This window comes from Lissotriton helveticus, chromosome 1_1, assembly GCF_964261635.1.
Source record: "Lissotriton helveticus chromosome 1_1, aLisHel1.1, whole genome shotgun sequence".
In the NCBI taxonomy this organism is placed as follows: domain Eukaryota; kingdom Metazoa; phylum Chordata; class Amphibia; order Caudata; family Salamandridae; genus Lissotriton; species Lissotriton helveticus.
Window position 1 is genome coordinate 1896586197 of NC_136057.1, and position 15959 is coordinate 1896602155.

Consider the following 15959-nt stretch of genomic DNA (forward strand, 5'->3'; position numbering starts at 1 on the left):
GGTGCTCTTGTATGTGATAATTAAGAAAATGATGACTAAATGAAGTAAAATATTGGACTAGAAGCACACAATTTGGGAACCAGTTTATGTGTCAAGAGCATTTACACTGTGCATTTGAGAGCCTCTTGGCAAGATTTAACAGTGTACCCATATCTCGTTGAATTACCCAATCCAGCAAAGTGGAATGTTTTATTCAAATGTAGACCTTGATTAAACTCTCTTTATGCCAGAGGTACTTATTTGAAAGAATACCTAGATAAGGATGGGAATTGGAACTGCGGCTTCAGAGTACGACGTTCCCCTGTAAATATCTTGTGATTGTTTATATTTTTTCGAACTAAGCCGTCGGCTACTAAAACCAGTGCTATTTAAATATTGGATAAGTGGTCATCAGGGGAAAATAAATAGTTTTTGCTATGCAATTTTTAGATGTGACGTGCTGGGTATTAATGGTTTTAACTGATTTGAATGGAAATATTTCTTTTAACTTTGTATGTGTAATTATATATAGGAATTAATGTTAATGTTTTAAAGACTATGGCCTAAATACACGTTTTTACTACTTAAAAGACAAACAAAGACGTGTTAAACATTTTCTTATTAAATACATTTTGATAAATACCCATTTCTGTTTTTACTCCCTTGGCCTGGTTATATGTTGATATTTGGTTTGCTATCATGCATGCATACTGAATCTCATGAACGACGCTGTGTCCTTCCATGATCAGCACTTTAACATGGTGTACATGCTTTACAATCCTCGCTATTTGTCGATTTCCCACTGGTTCGTTAGACCTATTTATAGGAGGAACAACCATGTGAGTTATGCAAATATTGGCCATTACTTCATTTCACTACCATATTTCTGGGACACTGTAGCAACAAAAGACATGTTGTGCATGACCAGGCCCCATTACACATAAAGACGGACTTACTTCAGTAGACAGAAGGTAATTAGCCTTGGACTCTCCAGCGTTATTTCCTTTAACTAGTAGAATTTCAAATACCTGCATGTTTGGTTTACTTTTCAACATGTGTGCACATTCAAATTGCTCCTGCTTGCCCTTATAGCATATTGCCAGACCCATTGTGCAGACAGGCCATTGTACCAAGTCTGTTATGTTACGTGAAGGTATGTATTGTTGGATATATCTGTACCCGATAACGTTAACGTGTACAAATGACAAAGTAACTTAGTGATACAATCACAAAACGGGTGGTGAAAAAAACATGTTAATAAAAGGATAAAACTCTGAATTGCATCTGCTGTATTATTTTCTTTCAGAAACGTGTTTGATTAAAAGAGTTGATCCTTTTAGGTCAAGGTGGGTTCAATGAGAAATTTTGTAGCTATTAACAGAATGGAAACTGGAACAGGGGAGTTGCTGACATCTCACATGTTGCTATTTAAGATCCCAGCTCTATCAGTACCCTACGCACTTTCACTGCATTATAAAAGTCTGTCTCCATTCACCTTTCTTACAGCACACTGCCTTCTGAAACACCCCTCTCGACAACTCAGTTCCTTCCGGGGCCCTTATTATCGCATTAACCACTGCTAACCTACTCCTGTCACCTAGATGAAAGACCCTAGTGCTAACAACACTCCAGTAGTATGAAGCTATCTCACAGTGACACCTTCATCCCTCTGCTGTCGGCTGAGAAACCCAACAGGGCCAGACTGCAGAGTTGCAAGTAGTGCGCAGCTGTCCGTTTGAAGGGTGACTAGGGACACAGACTAGTGAAGGATGGCCACTATGTAAGAATGCACACTTCACTTCCCTGCTAAGTGTCTTTTCTTTCAGAGGTGCAGACTGGATTGCATCAGACCTTCGCCTGTTCTTGTAAACGTTTCAGACTTCAAACTTAGTAGACCAGTCTACAAGAAAGCTATTCTTTTCTGTGGAGCACTGCAGATAAAAATGTAGGTACATGTTCAGAGGTTCTACTAAGCTGACTGTGCCTCTCTCGAAGCTCTCTTCGGGGAAGGGGTTTATATATTTTCAAGACAAATGTTATTTATTGTCTCTGGCGATCACATTCAACAACATGTGGTAAATTGTGCATTCTTGTGTAAAGCACAGTGATGTGTGGTCAATTCCCTGCTCTTGATAAGACAGATGGGTGTGCGCGAGCGAGTCAGTGCTACAGGCCGGTGTGAGGCGCAAAGAGGAGCATTCTGATTACAATGTATGTATGTTTTCATTTTATTAATTTAACGTGATATCCTTTAACCTTTAACAAAATGCATTCTAGTGCCGTGTAAAAAATACAGTTTCGGCTATATTATTTGTTTAATGCGAAGATCTGTTCAAAAAGCTACAAACACCGTAAAACCTCACGTTATCAGGTGATTGCTAAATTGCAAAATTCACTTGTTATTGTATGTTTTATATTTTTCAAGAAGTATGAGCTGTTGTAGACGTGTTGCGTCGTGAAACCTCACGTTATCAGGGGATTGCTTAATTGCAAAATCCACTTGTTATTTGCACCGGAAAAACGTTTTTGCTATCTGTAATGTATGTTAAGCATGTGGCCTGAGCTTCCAATAAATGTGCGATGTAACAGCATGCGCTGTAAACATTTCCGCGATGTAAGCATAAGTATGTGTCGTAAACATTTTCACAATGTGAAATGTCCGATGTAATGTGCCCGCGATGCGCTCGCATCGTTGTAATGGGTGTTCGCCATTACTGTATGTCACGTCCGCTGAAGGAAAACCGCAAAATAGATGACGGACATATGTAGGCATCATAGGCATTGAGGAAAGACATTTTTGCGCCGACTTCTACTTTGGGTGAAAAGAACACGATTAACCGAGAAGAGTTCTTATGAATAACACAGTGCTACTAATTTACTCCTCAAATGTGCCCACACTGGTTGCAATGATTCTTGACAAAGCAACATTAGAATCCCTCATGCTATCGTGCAGCAAAAACTATTCGTAGGTAAAATACATTCTGTACAACATGTTTCTAACTTTTCCATTTCAGCAATTGTGCTTATATTTTAATATATTTGTTGCATTGTTGGTCGTATTCGTACTGGTTCTAGATATGGGTAAGCTAGTAAATTCAGAGCTACGGTACTCTCTAAGAACCAAAGCAAGAAGCGGAGTTATCAAAAGATTTAGCATGTAAAGCAATAACGGGACTTTTAACATTTAAAAACAAGTCCAGAAGGGGTGCGAGCGCGAGCGCGATTGTGCCCGCCGCTGCAGGAGAAGACTGTTTCCAATTAGCGGGCGTGATAATTGGAAACAGATGGCGCTCATGCTCGCTCCCGAGCACCCTAGGCCAGAGAACAGAGAAGTCGGGACATGCACCCTCCTTGGGCCAATCGCATGCTGTCTTTCTTAGAAAGACACATGCAAAGCCCAATAGCAAGTGATTAACAAAAAGCACATGCACGAGCGTGTGTTTGGAGTAAAAAGCCCTTACTAAATGCCACGCAGACAGCGCATGCGCCCTGGCTCGGGCGGGACCTAAAAAGAAAAGGGGGAGGGGGTAGAAATGCCCTGACCTCCTAGGCCTCTTGGGGGAGGGGGTCCCATAGGGACTCCACAGGGCCAAAAAAGCATTTTTGTAAAAATATTTCATGGGATCTGCGGACCGTTAGTTATCGGCTCCCAGATGGGCCAGCTCCCGGGACATTCTGTTAATAAAGGAGGGGGGACCACCTCCTCCCCGGGGTCTATTGATTTTATAAACGAGGGGCCTCTCATACCCAACCAGACCCCAGTAACCACCTAGTCCCTGAGGCAACATGCCACAAAATAATTGGGGGGCCTCTTGGACCCCCCATGCCCCACGAACCACCACCTCCCCAGGGCTACAATGTTTTTTGGGGGACCTCTTGGACCCCCCTGTCTCTGGGGACCACCACTTCCCCGGGGTCAAAATGAAATTATATTGCAGGCGTCAGGGCCCACCCTGGCCCGGAGACCATCACCTCTCAGGGACATCTTGCTATGAAGTAATTGGGAGGGGGCAGCATGACCCCCCTTCCATGCCGTTCTCATCCTGGGAGACCACCACCACCATGGGGCTGGCCCTAGAACAAGAAAGGAGGGGGGTTGCACTGCCCCTCTTGGAGCCGTTGGTGGCTCTGGGGGTCGCTACCTCCCCAGGGCCGGCTCCTGCTATGTCTCAGGGTGCCCACCCCCAAGACATAGCTGTTTGCAAAAGCTCCACTTCCAGCAAGCGAGAGCATTAAATATGCTCTCGCTTGCTGGAAGCACAGCAGAATTGCTTTCACAGAGTGGGAGCTGCATGTTTAGCAGCTTCCTCTTTGTGAAAGCAGTGCCTACTTCTGCAGGAGGCCGGGGCCGGCAGGGACCACGGGAGCCTTTAGGATCCCCCCATGGTCCCCAACAGTTGTAAGTGGGTGCCCTGGTTGGGACCAGGGCACCCAGAAGAGAGGCCAGGCCCCGGGGGATGGGGTCCCCAGGGCCAAAATCGGCCCAGGAGGGGAGCCACTCAGCCCCCTCCTTATAATTTTTAAAATTCTTTAAAAAAAGACCTGGAATTCCTACAAAAATATACAAAAACAATATACAATTAAAATCTCAAAGCAGGGGTCACTCGCCCACTTTATTATATCATTTGCAAGACGTATAGGAGAAATGTTTATGGAGTAAGTATAGTTTTCAGTTTATAAGGCTCTATAAGATCACATACAGTCAAGGAAGTAAAATAAAATAGAATTAAATTAAATATTATGAAATTCATTTAATAATATAGATGATATAATAAAGATTTTAAACTGGTTTTGAGTAGGCGAGTGACATCTGCTTTGTGATTTTAATTGTATATTGTTTTTGTATATTTTTGTTGGAGTTTCAGGACCTACGCACTAAAAGGAAATGCAAAGGAGCTCCTATATCTGCTCACTAGAAAAGGAGAGTCCAGTACTTGCTGGTAATCTTTTTGTGCAATGGACTCAATGTATATGGTATTTAGTCATGCATGGTTACAGTAAAATGAATAACATAGAATGTGGTGGCAACAGAAAACTGACACAACAATGTTTAAGCCCAATGGGGAAAAGTGAGAATGACTGCACACATCACATCTGATGATCAATACAAAAGGAGTGTGTTTTAGCCTGTGATATTAATTTGAGTCAGCATGTCTTATTGCCACTTGCTCGCTGGAAATTGGAACATAAGAATATGTTCCTGGTATGTTAGGCATTTGCCTTTAGTTATTTTAAGCAAGTGAACTATGCATGAGATGTGATTTTTGCAATATGCGGAGTCGTGACCATTTAAATGTATGGATAAATTCATAATAAATGTGAGCCAATGCAGTATGAAATAACAAACAGAAGTTATGCTTCTAATTATCTTGTGCACTGAATTTACAATGAAACCGGTTTTAATGATGCAGTTTATGTTTTCCAAACCTTTGTGCACAACCTGCCTCCATGTTTATTAAGTATAAAATGTATGCCATTGTGTCCACCCCCAACCAATGAACAAGGAGCCGCTGTCTCCGAAACGCATTGGATGCAGGCATGTTGGTGAATAAACTTTTTAAAAGCAACTGGAGTTCGTGTTATGTTGTGGTGAGGATTGGCGTTGACTTTTTGGAATTTAATATATCGGGTTCACACCCCGAAGCAGGAACGCCACCGCTATTGGTGGGAAACAGGAGTGTGACTTGGCATATATGTATAAATATATGTACCAGCAAAATGCCCCAAAGCATTCGAAGGGCACTCGACTTCACCCCGGCCATTTGGCAGTAAATGCAGCTCACCGTGATTCTCCCTCTAGTTATAGAATGCCGGCGCGTTTCAGGGCATTGCGGCCCCTTCTTCATGGGCAGCTCATAAACACCACTGAGGCTTGCAATAGTTCCTTCCTCGGTTTTATTAGCATCACATGTCCCCGCAGAAGCCCCTCCCAATTCATGCTACTGCAATGCCTTATGAGGCATGTGGTCACTGCATTGCAAGTACAGGTCTGCTTTAAGTGCGTGTTTATAATTAAAACCACATTCAAGTACTTGAGTAGGATGGGGGATCCTACTCAAGTATGTATATATATATATATATATATATATATATATATATATATATATATATATATATATATATACATATATATATATATATATATATATATATAATCTCCACTCCTGACTTCTCCCATATGAAACAGGCACTCGATATTGTGTCAGTGATTGGGCTGTATTAAAGAGAGCTCTATCATGTTTCAAAGGGGAAGATACTCCTGTAAAACCTTTGATACAATAATGTTCAATAGAGTGATGTTTTCATCTCATTCTGGCACAAAGACCGCTCTATCAAAACCCCGTCTTGATATGTTTCAGAATTGACATGCCTACTGGTGCATTCCAAAGTAGTCTCTCTTGCATACGTAAAAACTCCTTTCCTTCAGATAATCACCTCCTCCTGCGGCTAGATTGCAACTAATTCCTCAACTTAGACCACTTTTTTGACCACTAGACTACCCAATTTCATTGAACCTAAATTACGTGCATTAGAAACACCTCTTCTCACCATTTACATATTTGAGTGTTTTGTAATCAGCCTACATCCTTTTGACAATTGTGGAGTACCCCATATCAACTTGCAAATATTGGTAGTGGATATAGTTAGCTGTGTGCTATGTGTAACCTTAGAATGGTTGCGTAGTTGCTAGGATCAACTAATGATTGACAACATGTTCAGTAGTCATTGCATCGATGTACCAGACTTATGGTGGCTAGTATTGTTAGAGTTCTGAGTGTTTGAATACAAGTTGGATGTTATTCACTTTGATCTTGTTGTACAGCCTGAATCTGACCACTCGGCTCTGGTCATTGTGTCTTTTTCTTTGTGTTCAGCCATAAGACTTTCTAAACTGCACACCAGTTTCCTAAAGATTAGGTAATTTGCCAGTGCCTTCAAGCCTAAAGGGAGAGCATTCTAAAGCTGTGGATCATGTGTTCCCAGCAATCAGACCCTGTGCTTTAGTCTTTTGAATTCTGACTTGCAGATGATCTTTGAGTTGGTCGACTAGAGGAAATGTGATCCATAACACTTTGTGAAAGGTGTCTTCCTTTTCAAATTTATAAAAGATTCATTACATTTAAAATGTATGCATTTTAAATTTGATCATGGCTTCCTACAGGGGTCAACAAGCTTTCTTAAGGATGAAGTGATGTGACTATGTTTCTTGCATTTCAGGACTGAGCATGCTGCAAGATATGTACATTTTGTGGTAAGCCAATTAATATTTTTGGGAGAGCTTTATGCACTACACTAGCCCAGAGTGGCAGAAACTCGCAGAGTAAAGATATGTTCAGTAACTCCTGTTAGCACATATTTATCACATTATGAGTTTTGTTGGGATCAATATCTGCAGGCCACATTTTAACCTAGGAAATGCCAAGTAAGCACCAAAATCTGCATCTTATTCCTTAAAAACTTGTGATCGGCAAAGATTATTGCATCTGATGAATACCAAGCAGCTTGGCATTAATTTTTATTGGATGCAATAATTATCACATGAAGCTATGGCCACCTCATAATGAGCGACTGACTCTTTTTTCACATGTGTAATGCATGTGTGTGTGCATGTTTCCTAAGCATGCTGTAAGATTCACATTTATTATACGCTAACAGTAGAGGACCTAGAATAGTACTGTGTCTGCATTACATTAATATTCAAGTAAAGCTTACCCAACATCTTCAAGATAAAGTGCTTGTTGACTTCCCCGGCCTCATTGGATGCGATGCAAGTGTACTGCCCATGGTCGTCCATTGAGGCTGAAGAAATATGGAGAACCATCCCATGGTTATTCACAGTCAGGTGAGTTCCCAGCTCTAGGGAGTGCCCATCCTTCAGCCATGACATGTTAGGTGTTGGAGTACCGTCGGTAAAGCACATCATAGATGCAGAATTCCCTTTCACCACAGTCAATTCCTCCATTCCACCGGCCTTATCCATACTTGGGGGGACTATGCAAAGAAAAATGAGAGGGCAGGTACAAGAGCTACGTATGGAGACATATTTTAGAATTACTACATGATGTCAAACTGCCTCAGCAAGATAAAAAAGTGGAAAAATTGTTAGAACGCATTCTGCACTTTACAGGAGACATTCCTTGGGCTTGCAGCTTCCGATTGACATAAGACATAAAATACAGTTTTCAAGGTGCTTGATTTACCTGTCTCAAAAATCACGCAATTAGGAAAGGTAATCTAAAGTGGATGCAATTCCAATTCCGAGATACAGATAATTCCACATACTCAATGTGCACTCTGAATCGATTTCGAGTGCTTTCACATAGATCAAACCCTAGCAAACTATAACAAATTACTTTGGACCTTAAATAGAGTTTGGTGGATTGGATACTCTGCCACAAACTTAGCAGATTGTACTTGTAATAGAGTAGACGGGATATCAGCCACGTTTTGCCGGAGTACGCCATCTGCCAAACTTTAAAGAATGCACTTTGTAATTGCATTTCAGAGCTCTAATCAACAGTGAAAGGTCTCATACAGCCTCAATGTATGACACAACTTTAACTCTGTTAAACTGCAACCAATTCAATTGTGAATTCAAACTTTTTTTTATCTAGGATTGACATTTAAGCATGCATGCAGTTTTACAAGCATGCTACTCATAGAAAGTGTTGCACAGATCAAAATGTAAATGCTCAGTGAAATATATGCTATAGTAATGCTTGTATGTTGATCCTAATGCTAACATCAGTCCGGGATTACTTTGCAGCACATACTCTGCTTCGGGTAAACCAAAGCCTGACCTACAGATGGTTGGCGTCCTTGTAAGTAAGGTGAGTAATGGTATAGGATGAAGAGACAACAAGCATAACACAGCTGTTTACCCCTCACTTTGCCAGTATTTGTGTTCTCAATGATGGCGGTTGAGATCAAGAGTATAACTTATACACTATGAGTCATGTGGAAAGCTATTCAAGCATATATTTCTGTGGAAATATCACTCCACACAAGTACACGTTTTACAGGGTGCAGAATCCCACCCTGGATTACTGGGTGAGATTCTGCAATGGGTAAAACTGCACTCAGTAATACCACTTGCTTTTCCAGCCACAAAATGTACCTGCTGAATGCGGGTGGAATATGAGACTGAACAGGTTCTAGACACTGGAAAAAATATGGAGTAACAGTTCTTCAATGCCACGTTTTTAGTCATTAGTACAGAAACTGCTATGACTCACATAATTGACCACGCACTTCAAATGCTAGACCAAAACTACACCTGCCTCCTCATCCTTCTTGATCTCTCTTCAGCATTCGACACCGTTAAACATGAGAATTTACTAGAACTACTAAACACAAGAATGGGTTTATCTGGAACTGTTCTCAAGTGGTTCACTTCCTTTCTTCACAACAGGTCGCAGAAATTCAAGAGCAATAACCTGATGTCCTCGCCAATACCTGTAACGCTAGGCGTCCCCCAAGGATCCTCGCTATCCCCAACTCTGTTCAACCTAGTCATGGAACCTCTCACTACCCTGCTACAAGCATCCAATGTACACTTTCACATGTACGCTGATGACACCCAACTTTATCTCAAATTACAGTCCCCCAAAGACATCTTGCTCTTGAACTCAACGATCAGATGCACCCAATCCTGGCTTGCCGATAATCATCTCAAACTCAATGCCCTGAAAACAGAGTTCCTTCTGATCTCACCTCCAGCGAAGATCTCCACCACTCAAATTTGGCTTAAACCCTAACCGCACTCAATGTCCAACCCACCATCGTGGACTCAGCAAAATCTTTAGGCATAACACTTGACACCAATCTCAACATGCAGCAACATATCAGCAAGGCAACAAAGGGAGCAAACTTCCAGATCAATACTCTGAGGAAACTCAAACCCTTCCTCCCAACCAAAGACTTCCAAACCGCAGTACAAGCACTAGTCATCCCCCGAATTGAATACGGCAGCATCGCCCTCTGCGGACTCCCCCTAACTTCAACCGCACCCCTAAGAGATTCTCTAAACGCTGCAGCGAGACTCATCACTGGATCAAAAAAGCATTCCCATATCACCCCTGACTTGAAATCCCTGAATTGGCTGCCTTTTGAAGCCAGAATTCATCTGAAAATCGCCTGCATGACACACAAGGCGGTACACCTAAACTCACCCGGCTACCTCGCTCAGAAACTGACAATCTCTGGCGGAGCTAGAAACACTAGATGCCCAAACAATCTTCTGCTGAAACCTCGAAGATTCCGGAAGGAAAAAACATATAAGCGCTCCTTCTCAGGAATGGCGCCTAGGATCTGGAACTCACTCCCTCCCGAAACCAGGCTTATCTCTTCCACTACACTCTTTAAAAATGAAGTAAAAGCTATCCTCATGGCTAAATACACTTGAACTATTATCTCGAACTCTGTTAATACTATGCACCGATCTGTACTACATGTTTGACCCCTTTGCTTATTTGTATTGTTATCTTATTACTCACATGATTGGCTTTGCAGCCACCTACTTGTACTGTTTGATCTATTGATATATCTGTCTGACTATGCTCCCTCATGTACCCCTCTTTGTAAAGTGCTCTGATATCTGCAAAGATCTTGTCCGCGCTATATAAAACTTTCAAAATAAATAAAAAAATAAAAAAATTCTAGGGCCAAAACTTACACTCACCCACAAATAAGCTTGTTAATGCTTCCTGGTATTGGTATTACCAGGTCCGCTATTATCACTACATTTTTACTGGTAGACTCATAATGGGGCTGAATGGTATTCATGTTAAGAGGTACAGCAAATGCACACATTTCTGTGTAAATTAGAAATGAAGACCTACCGTAGACTTGTATATTGAAAAGTTTATTGTCCACTCCAGCTCGGTTAGATGCCACACAGGTATATGTTCCAGCATCCGACACCTGGGCACGCACAATTCTGAAAATTGAACCACAAAAGGTAAGAAACAGCAGTTTAATAATTAGATCATGATCCAAAAATGTGTGCCAAGGAGTGGAACACCTCTTGCGTGGTTCCCTGTCTCTCTCCTAAATGACAGCCTCTGCCTTAGGTCTGTGGCCGGCTGAAGATACTGTAGGACCAATAAATTAAACATGTCAGGAAAAGGTCACTCAGATTGGTAGTGGTGTGGTGCCACATTGGTGTAGGGATATTTCCAGAGTGGTAGTGCTGAGTGCAGCCGGGGGCTTAAACCAAGATGAGTCCTTAATAAATGTGTACCAGCAGGCTTCATACCAGGATTGTCTTATATTTACCTACACAAAGGTTAGAGCAGTGGTTAAATACATTTGTGCTCATATTCTCCTAAATTGGCAGTAAATTCACAATTAATTCAGGGTAACATATAAAACAGAAAACTCTTTAAACCACCACATTAGGACAATCACTGACTGTGCTTCAAATACCAGGCTGCAAAGGAGGGAACCTCTTTCTTGTATCTCATTCTGGTTAAAAGTTGTTCTCAACACTTGTAGGGACTCCGGTATGTTTTTATTAAATGTCTATTCACTACAAACCTCTTAAGACCCTATTGCCAGTCAGCCGGTAACTGGATGTAGAAATTCAAGCACTGTAAGTACAGATTTTTCCATTAAATCCAATTACAGCCATTCTGAGTGTAGTCTTAAGTCAATCGAATTAAAAAAATAACCTATATAGACAAATAAGCTCTAGTTCTTCTAATGATAACAAAACTGTCTACTCTTAATCACTGACGGAAAGCGAATATTTCCTTGCTAAATAGTATTGATTGGAAAAATAAAAATCTAATGGCATGAAACAGGATCGGAATAGACTATTTAGCCAACATAAAACAATATAACACCTCAGTAAATAGTCAATTTTGACACCGAAAGAATCACTCCATGTTATGAACTCACCGAAGGACCTGTCCGGCAGACAGTAATCTGATTTGCGATGATATGGGAAGTGGAAGCCCGTTCTTTAACCAGTTTATCTGTGGAGGTGGTGAACCAGCGGCCACACATTCAACATTTATTGACGTGTCTAAGATGGCAGTCAGCTCCAGAGGTTCCTTTTTGTTATTAAGGATGGCTGGTGGAACTAAATAGGATTATAATTTAAGGATATTATGAAATGCAAAAATGTGGTTTCACATACTAAGCAGTTTCAAATGAAGTGTGTTAGCAGATGTCTCTAAATCCCTTGATGAGATGAAACTATCTGCCGAAATACCAATGCCTACATCACAAACTTTAACAGTGTGCTATCCAATACCATGCAATTTACTACATCAACACCAATATCACATAAAGATGGTATATGCATACCAACACACTAATTATCTGCAGCGTTCATTTGAAATCATGCATACACTGTATCATGTAAGGCTTAATGGGTTACCTTATGATCTGGTGGCTGGTGTTATTGAAGACGGATATGTGCTGAATCAGGAATATGTACTTGTGCACTCCTGCAGAGCCTGTCTACCATTGTGCTATTGAGAATGTGAAAAGGAGAGCAGTGCCTAGATGCACATACTGAGCCTGTAAAGCCTCTTTCTGCAGCTAAAATAAAGAACACGCCTCACAGTATTGAAACATTCCATCAAACAAAATATCCTAAAAGGTTTTTCTCTGAACCAGAGACTAGAACCATCGTAAAGCGAATAGCAAAGAAAAGAAAATGATTGAGGAGGAAGGCTACCTATCTGTAACCTTAGCTCACAATAATCTATATGCTTAAGTGTGAGAATCTGGTTGTGGACATCCAGCACCTGATGTGAGATATTCTACTCTTTTAAATACCAAAGAAATCCCACCATGGATCACCATCTGTTCCAAGATCTTTCCAAATCATCTATGTTAAGTGTGAGCATCTATATGAGAAAACTGCAGCTGGGTCCAAATGCAAAGGAATAGCATCAGCCCCCTTTGTTAAGCCTTTACATGTGTGCAAGCCTGATGTGTACTTACCATAAACATTGAGGTTGAAAATACGGTCCTCTTCTCCAGCAGGGTTAATAGCCACGCATGTATACTTCCCGACATCTGAAAGCAGAACACCTAGAATGTTCAAGGTGCTGCCATCTGGTGTTATTCTGTGAAAAAGATTCCACAAAAATTGCTTAATACTCAGCTATCAGACATTCCCCTATTGAATGAATAATCAGTTTTGACAAATTCCCTTCATGCGTTTTTTCCCTGTTTTCAACATCAAGGAAAGCATGTCCGACTTTGCTACCTTCGGTTGTTTTAGTACTGACAAAATAACTCTGAGGTGCATGTCTTTGATCTAAGCGGTTGCATCATCAGTTTTCTTTTTTTAATTGCTGCTATATTCATTTTAAAAGTAATGAAATTGTGCAGAGCTCAGTCTCGTAGGCTAGGTCTGTAGTACAGCCTCAGGCTTTCAGTCTTGGCACCTCCTAGTGCACTCTGCTTTTATAGAATGTGTGCCATCAGCAAAAAACAGAGTGATTACTAGTCCCTCCAACACAAAAGCACAAAAATGGTGGGGGAAGTAATATTTGAAACCAGGACGTCCAAGCTGAATACAATTTTATCTAGGCATATCCAAATGTGAATCAACTCAAATATGCCATTCGCTCTGACAGTAATGTCATTCTTACATTTGACACTCAACAACATTTATTGAGTTTACTAAAATGGGGCAAATTCAGATTCAGTGATTTTTGTCACAATTGTGTTCTAATTTCCTTTTGTATGAAAATGTTTGTTTAAAATGATCTAAAAAGGCAACAGCAATGCATTGCAATTAAAGATGTGGCTTGAACAAAATAGATTTGTTCTGAAAAATACTGAAACACATTACATGAACTAAAAGTAAAAACAATGTGCTGAAAATGGAGAACAGTCTGTACCATGATGCAAATTAACTTATGTCAAAACATCAGCCCTCAGTGCCCATCGGTGTCTGTTTTTAATAGTGTACTCTGCAAGTGTACTTATCGTTTTAGCTGAATTTTGTTTTCATATAATACTTAAATGAACTTTAATCTGAACATTTTGGGTCAAAATTCTCCCAGAAATTCGTAGAAATACCTCTGGCAAGCAATAACGCATAAGTGATAAATCTACAAGATCTATTTTGAAATTAAAGATCTTTTTGGACCAGATGAGGAAATACAAGAAATGGAAATCACAAAGGAAATCATTGACTGTGGTGCATTACCAGTGTGCAGGAGAGATGGATAGCTTGCCTTGTCTTGTTAGCGGTTTACATCTGCCCAAGAACTTCTTCCAGAGGAAAATCACATTGCAGAAAAGGAGATCAGGAAGGAAAATGGGTAGATATGGAGACAGTAGTAGAGAAGCAGGAGTGGGGTTATGGAAGGATTAGGAATGTGGATGAGAAAGACAAGCATTCCTTCCACCTTGTTACATATAGAACTAAAGAGTAACAGTAAATCACGAGGATATTTTTCACAGAGAGGCTCTGAATGACATCAAAGTGACAACAAGAGCGAAGTTCGAGTTGTCTCTGATGGACCTCAGTATCACATGGTGATATCTAAAACGTTATGCTATGTATGGCTCCCCCGAAATCTACTGCCCCTCCGTTTTCAACTACTTTGCAGTGGCAGGGGAGTAATTTGGGAGCCATACATAACATGGCCTCTGCTATGTATTTAGGTATCAAAAGTTAAGAAATAAAGAAAATATATCTTACTTGCCATCCTTGACCAGCCCCCAGCACCTTCCCTGACTTTATTCTTCCATCTGCAGCTGTGCTTTCTACTTTCATTCAAAGCAGACAAGCAGATCAGCACTGTCAGGCTCTCAGAGCCCTGTCAGTCTTGCCTTAAAGCCCTTTCTGATGTCTGGGTAACAGGTTTTGTTATTAACTGTCGCTACGTCACAGCAGTGAGGTATCAGATTCAGAAAGTCATGTAAACGATAGAGGCTCTCTGTGAGAGTCATTTAAAAGAAATGCAAAAGTTCCTATGGCACTTGTAATAAGACAGATGGGATATCCATCTCATTTGTGACAAAGTGTACACATCTGCCAAACTCTAAAACAGCCCAGAAGTAGGGGTGGTTCAGCGCAGAGTTAATTGAGCAGCAGGGCAGTTTAGAAGAGCAGCAGGAGTGGAGATAGGTAGATAAGGGGAAAATAAGTGCAGAAAATACAGTGAGCAGGGATAGGGTTTATGGGAGGGACATTAAGGAGGAAGGGAAGGTTCAGGGAAAAGGGAGCGCTGGAGCAGCACAATGAGTTTCTTTAGTTGGTGCAATAACAACTGGGGGGGCTCATGCTTGTGAAGGTCTGGTGCTGTATCATCAGCCATGGCCCATGCAGGTAAGAGTGGTGGGGCCTGTGGGAAGGGGGGTTCGACAGATGACGACGATGGAAAATAATTTATGTATTTAATTTTTCCTCAATATCGTCCATCGAACCCCCCCTCCACTCAGCCCCACATCTCTTACCTGCACGGGCCACGGCTATGTATCGTGGACCCACTCACCTGACATTAAGAATGCAAACTAGTTGTAATTGTAGCATATTTGTTCACATGCTGCTTGTGCTTTTCTATACAATACAGAAAATATTTTCTTCTGTGCCAAGATATCTCTAGAAGACTGTGAGCAGTCTGCATTCCACTTTCATTTTCATCCTTACCAAGTATTAAGAAAAATAACATTTAATATGGTTTATAAGCAAATATAGGCATATGATAAAACAGTGAAGGTGTTTAAAGTGAAATTTAAACCAACCTTATCCTTTCAGAGTCACCAGTGTTAATGGTGTTTCCATCCTTAAGCCAATGAATGATAGGTGAAGGAGTCCCATCGGCTTGACACACCATTTGAATATCTTCTCCCAGGAGCGCACTCTTTTCACTGGGCATATCAGAGTCCTTAACGCTTGGCGGAACTAAAAAAAAGAAGCGACAATCGAGTATGGTCCACTTCTTAGAGAATTGTGTAAAAATATGTATGATTCTGCTTTATTAATGTATGTTTTGGAATGTTTC

At 40.9% G+C, this 15959-nt stretch overlaps 1 protein-coding gene across 1 annotated transcript in view; it reads right to left on the bottom strand.

The window, feature by feature from the left end:
* Nucleotides 1–15959, bottom strand: part of HMCN1 (hemicentin 1) — a 1257483-nt gene that overhangs the window by 391931 nt on the left and 849593 nt on the right. The window contains exons 64-68 of the mRNA XM_078642741.1: nucleotides 15700–15859; nucleotides 12937–13061; nucleotides 11881–12064; nucleotides 10821–10918; nucleotides 7693–7971 (exon numbers count right to left, since the gene is read on the bottom strand). Of these exons, the coding sequence (XP_078498867.1) occupies nucleotides 7693–7971; nucleotides 10821–10918; nucleotides 11881–12064; nucleotides 12937–13061; nucleotides 15700–15859 (846 nt within the window). The remainder of the gene's footprint in view (nucleotides 1–7692; nucleotides 7972–10820; nucleotides 10919–11880; nucleotides 12065–12936; nucleotides 13062–15699; nucleotides 15860–15959) is intronic.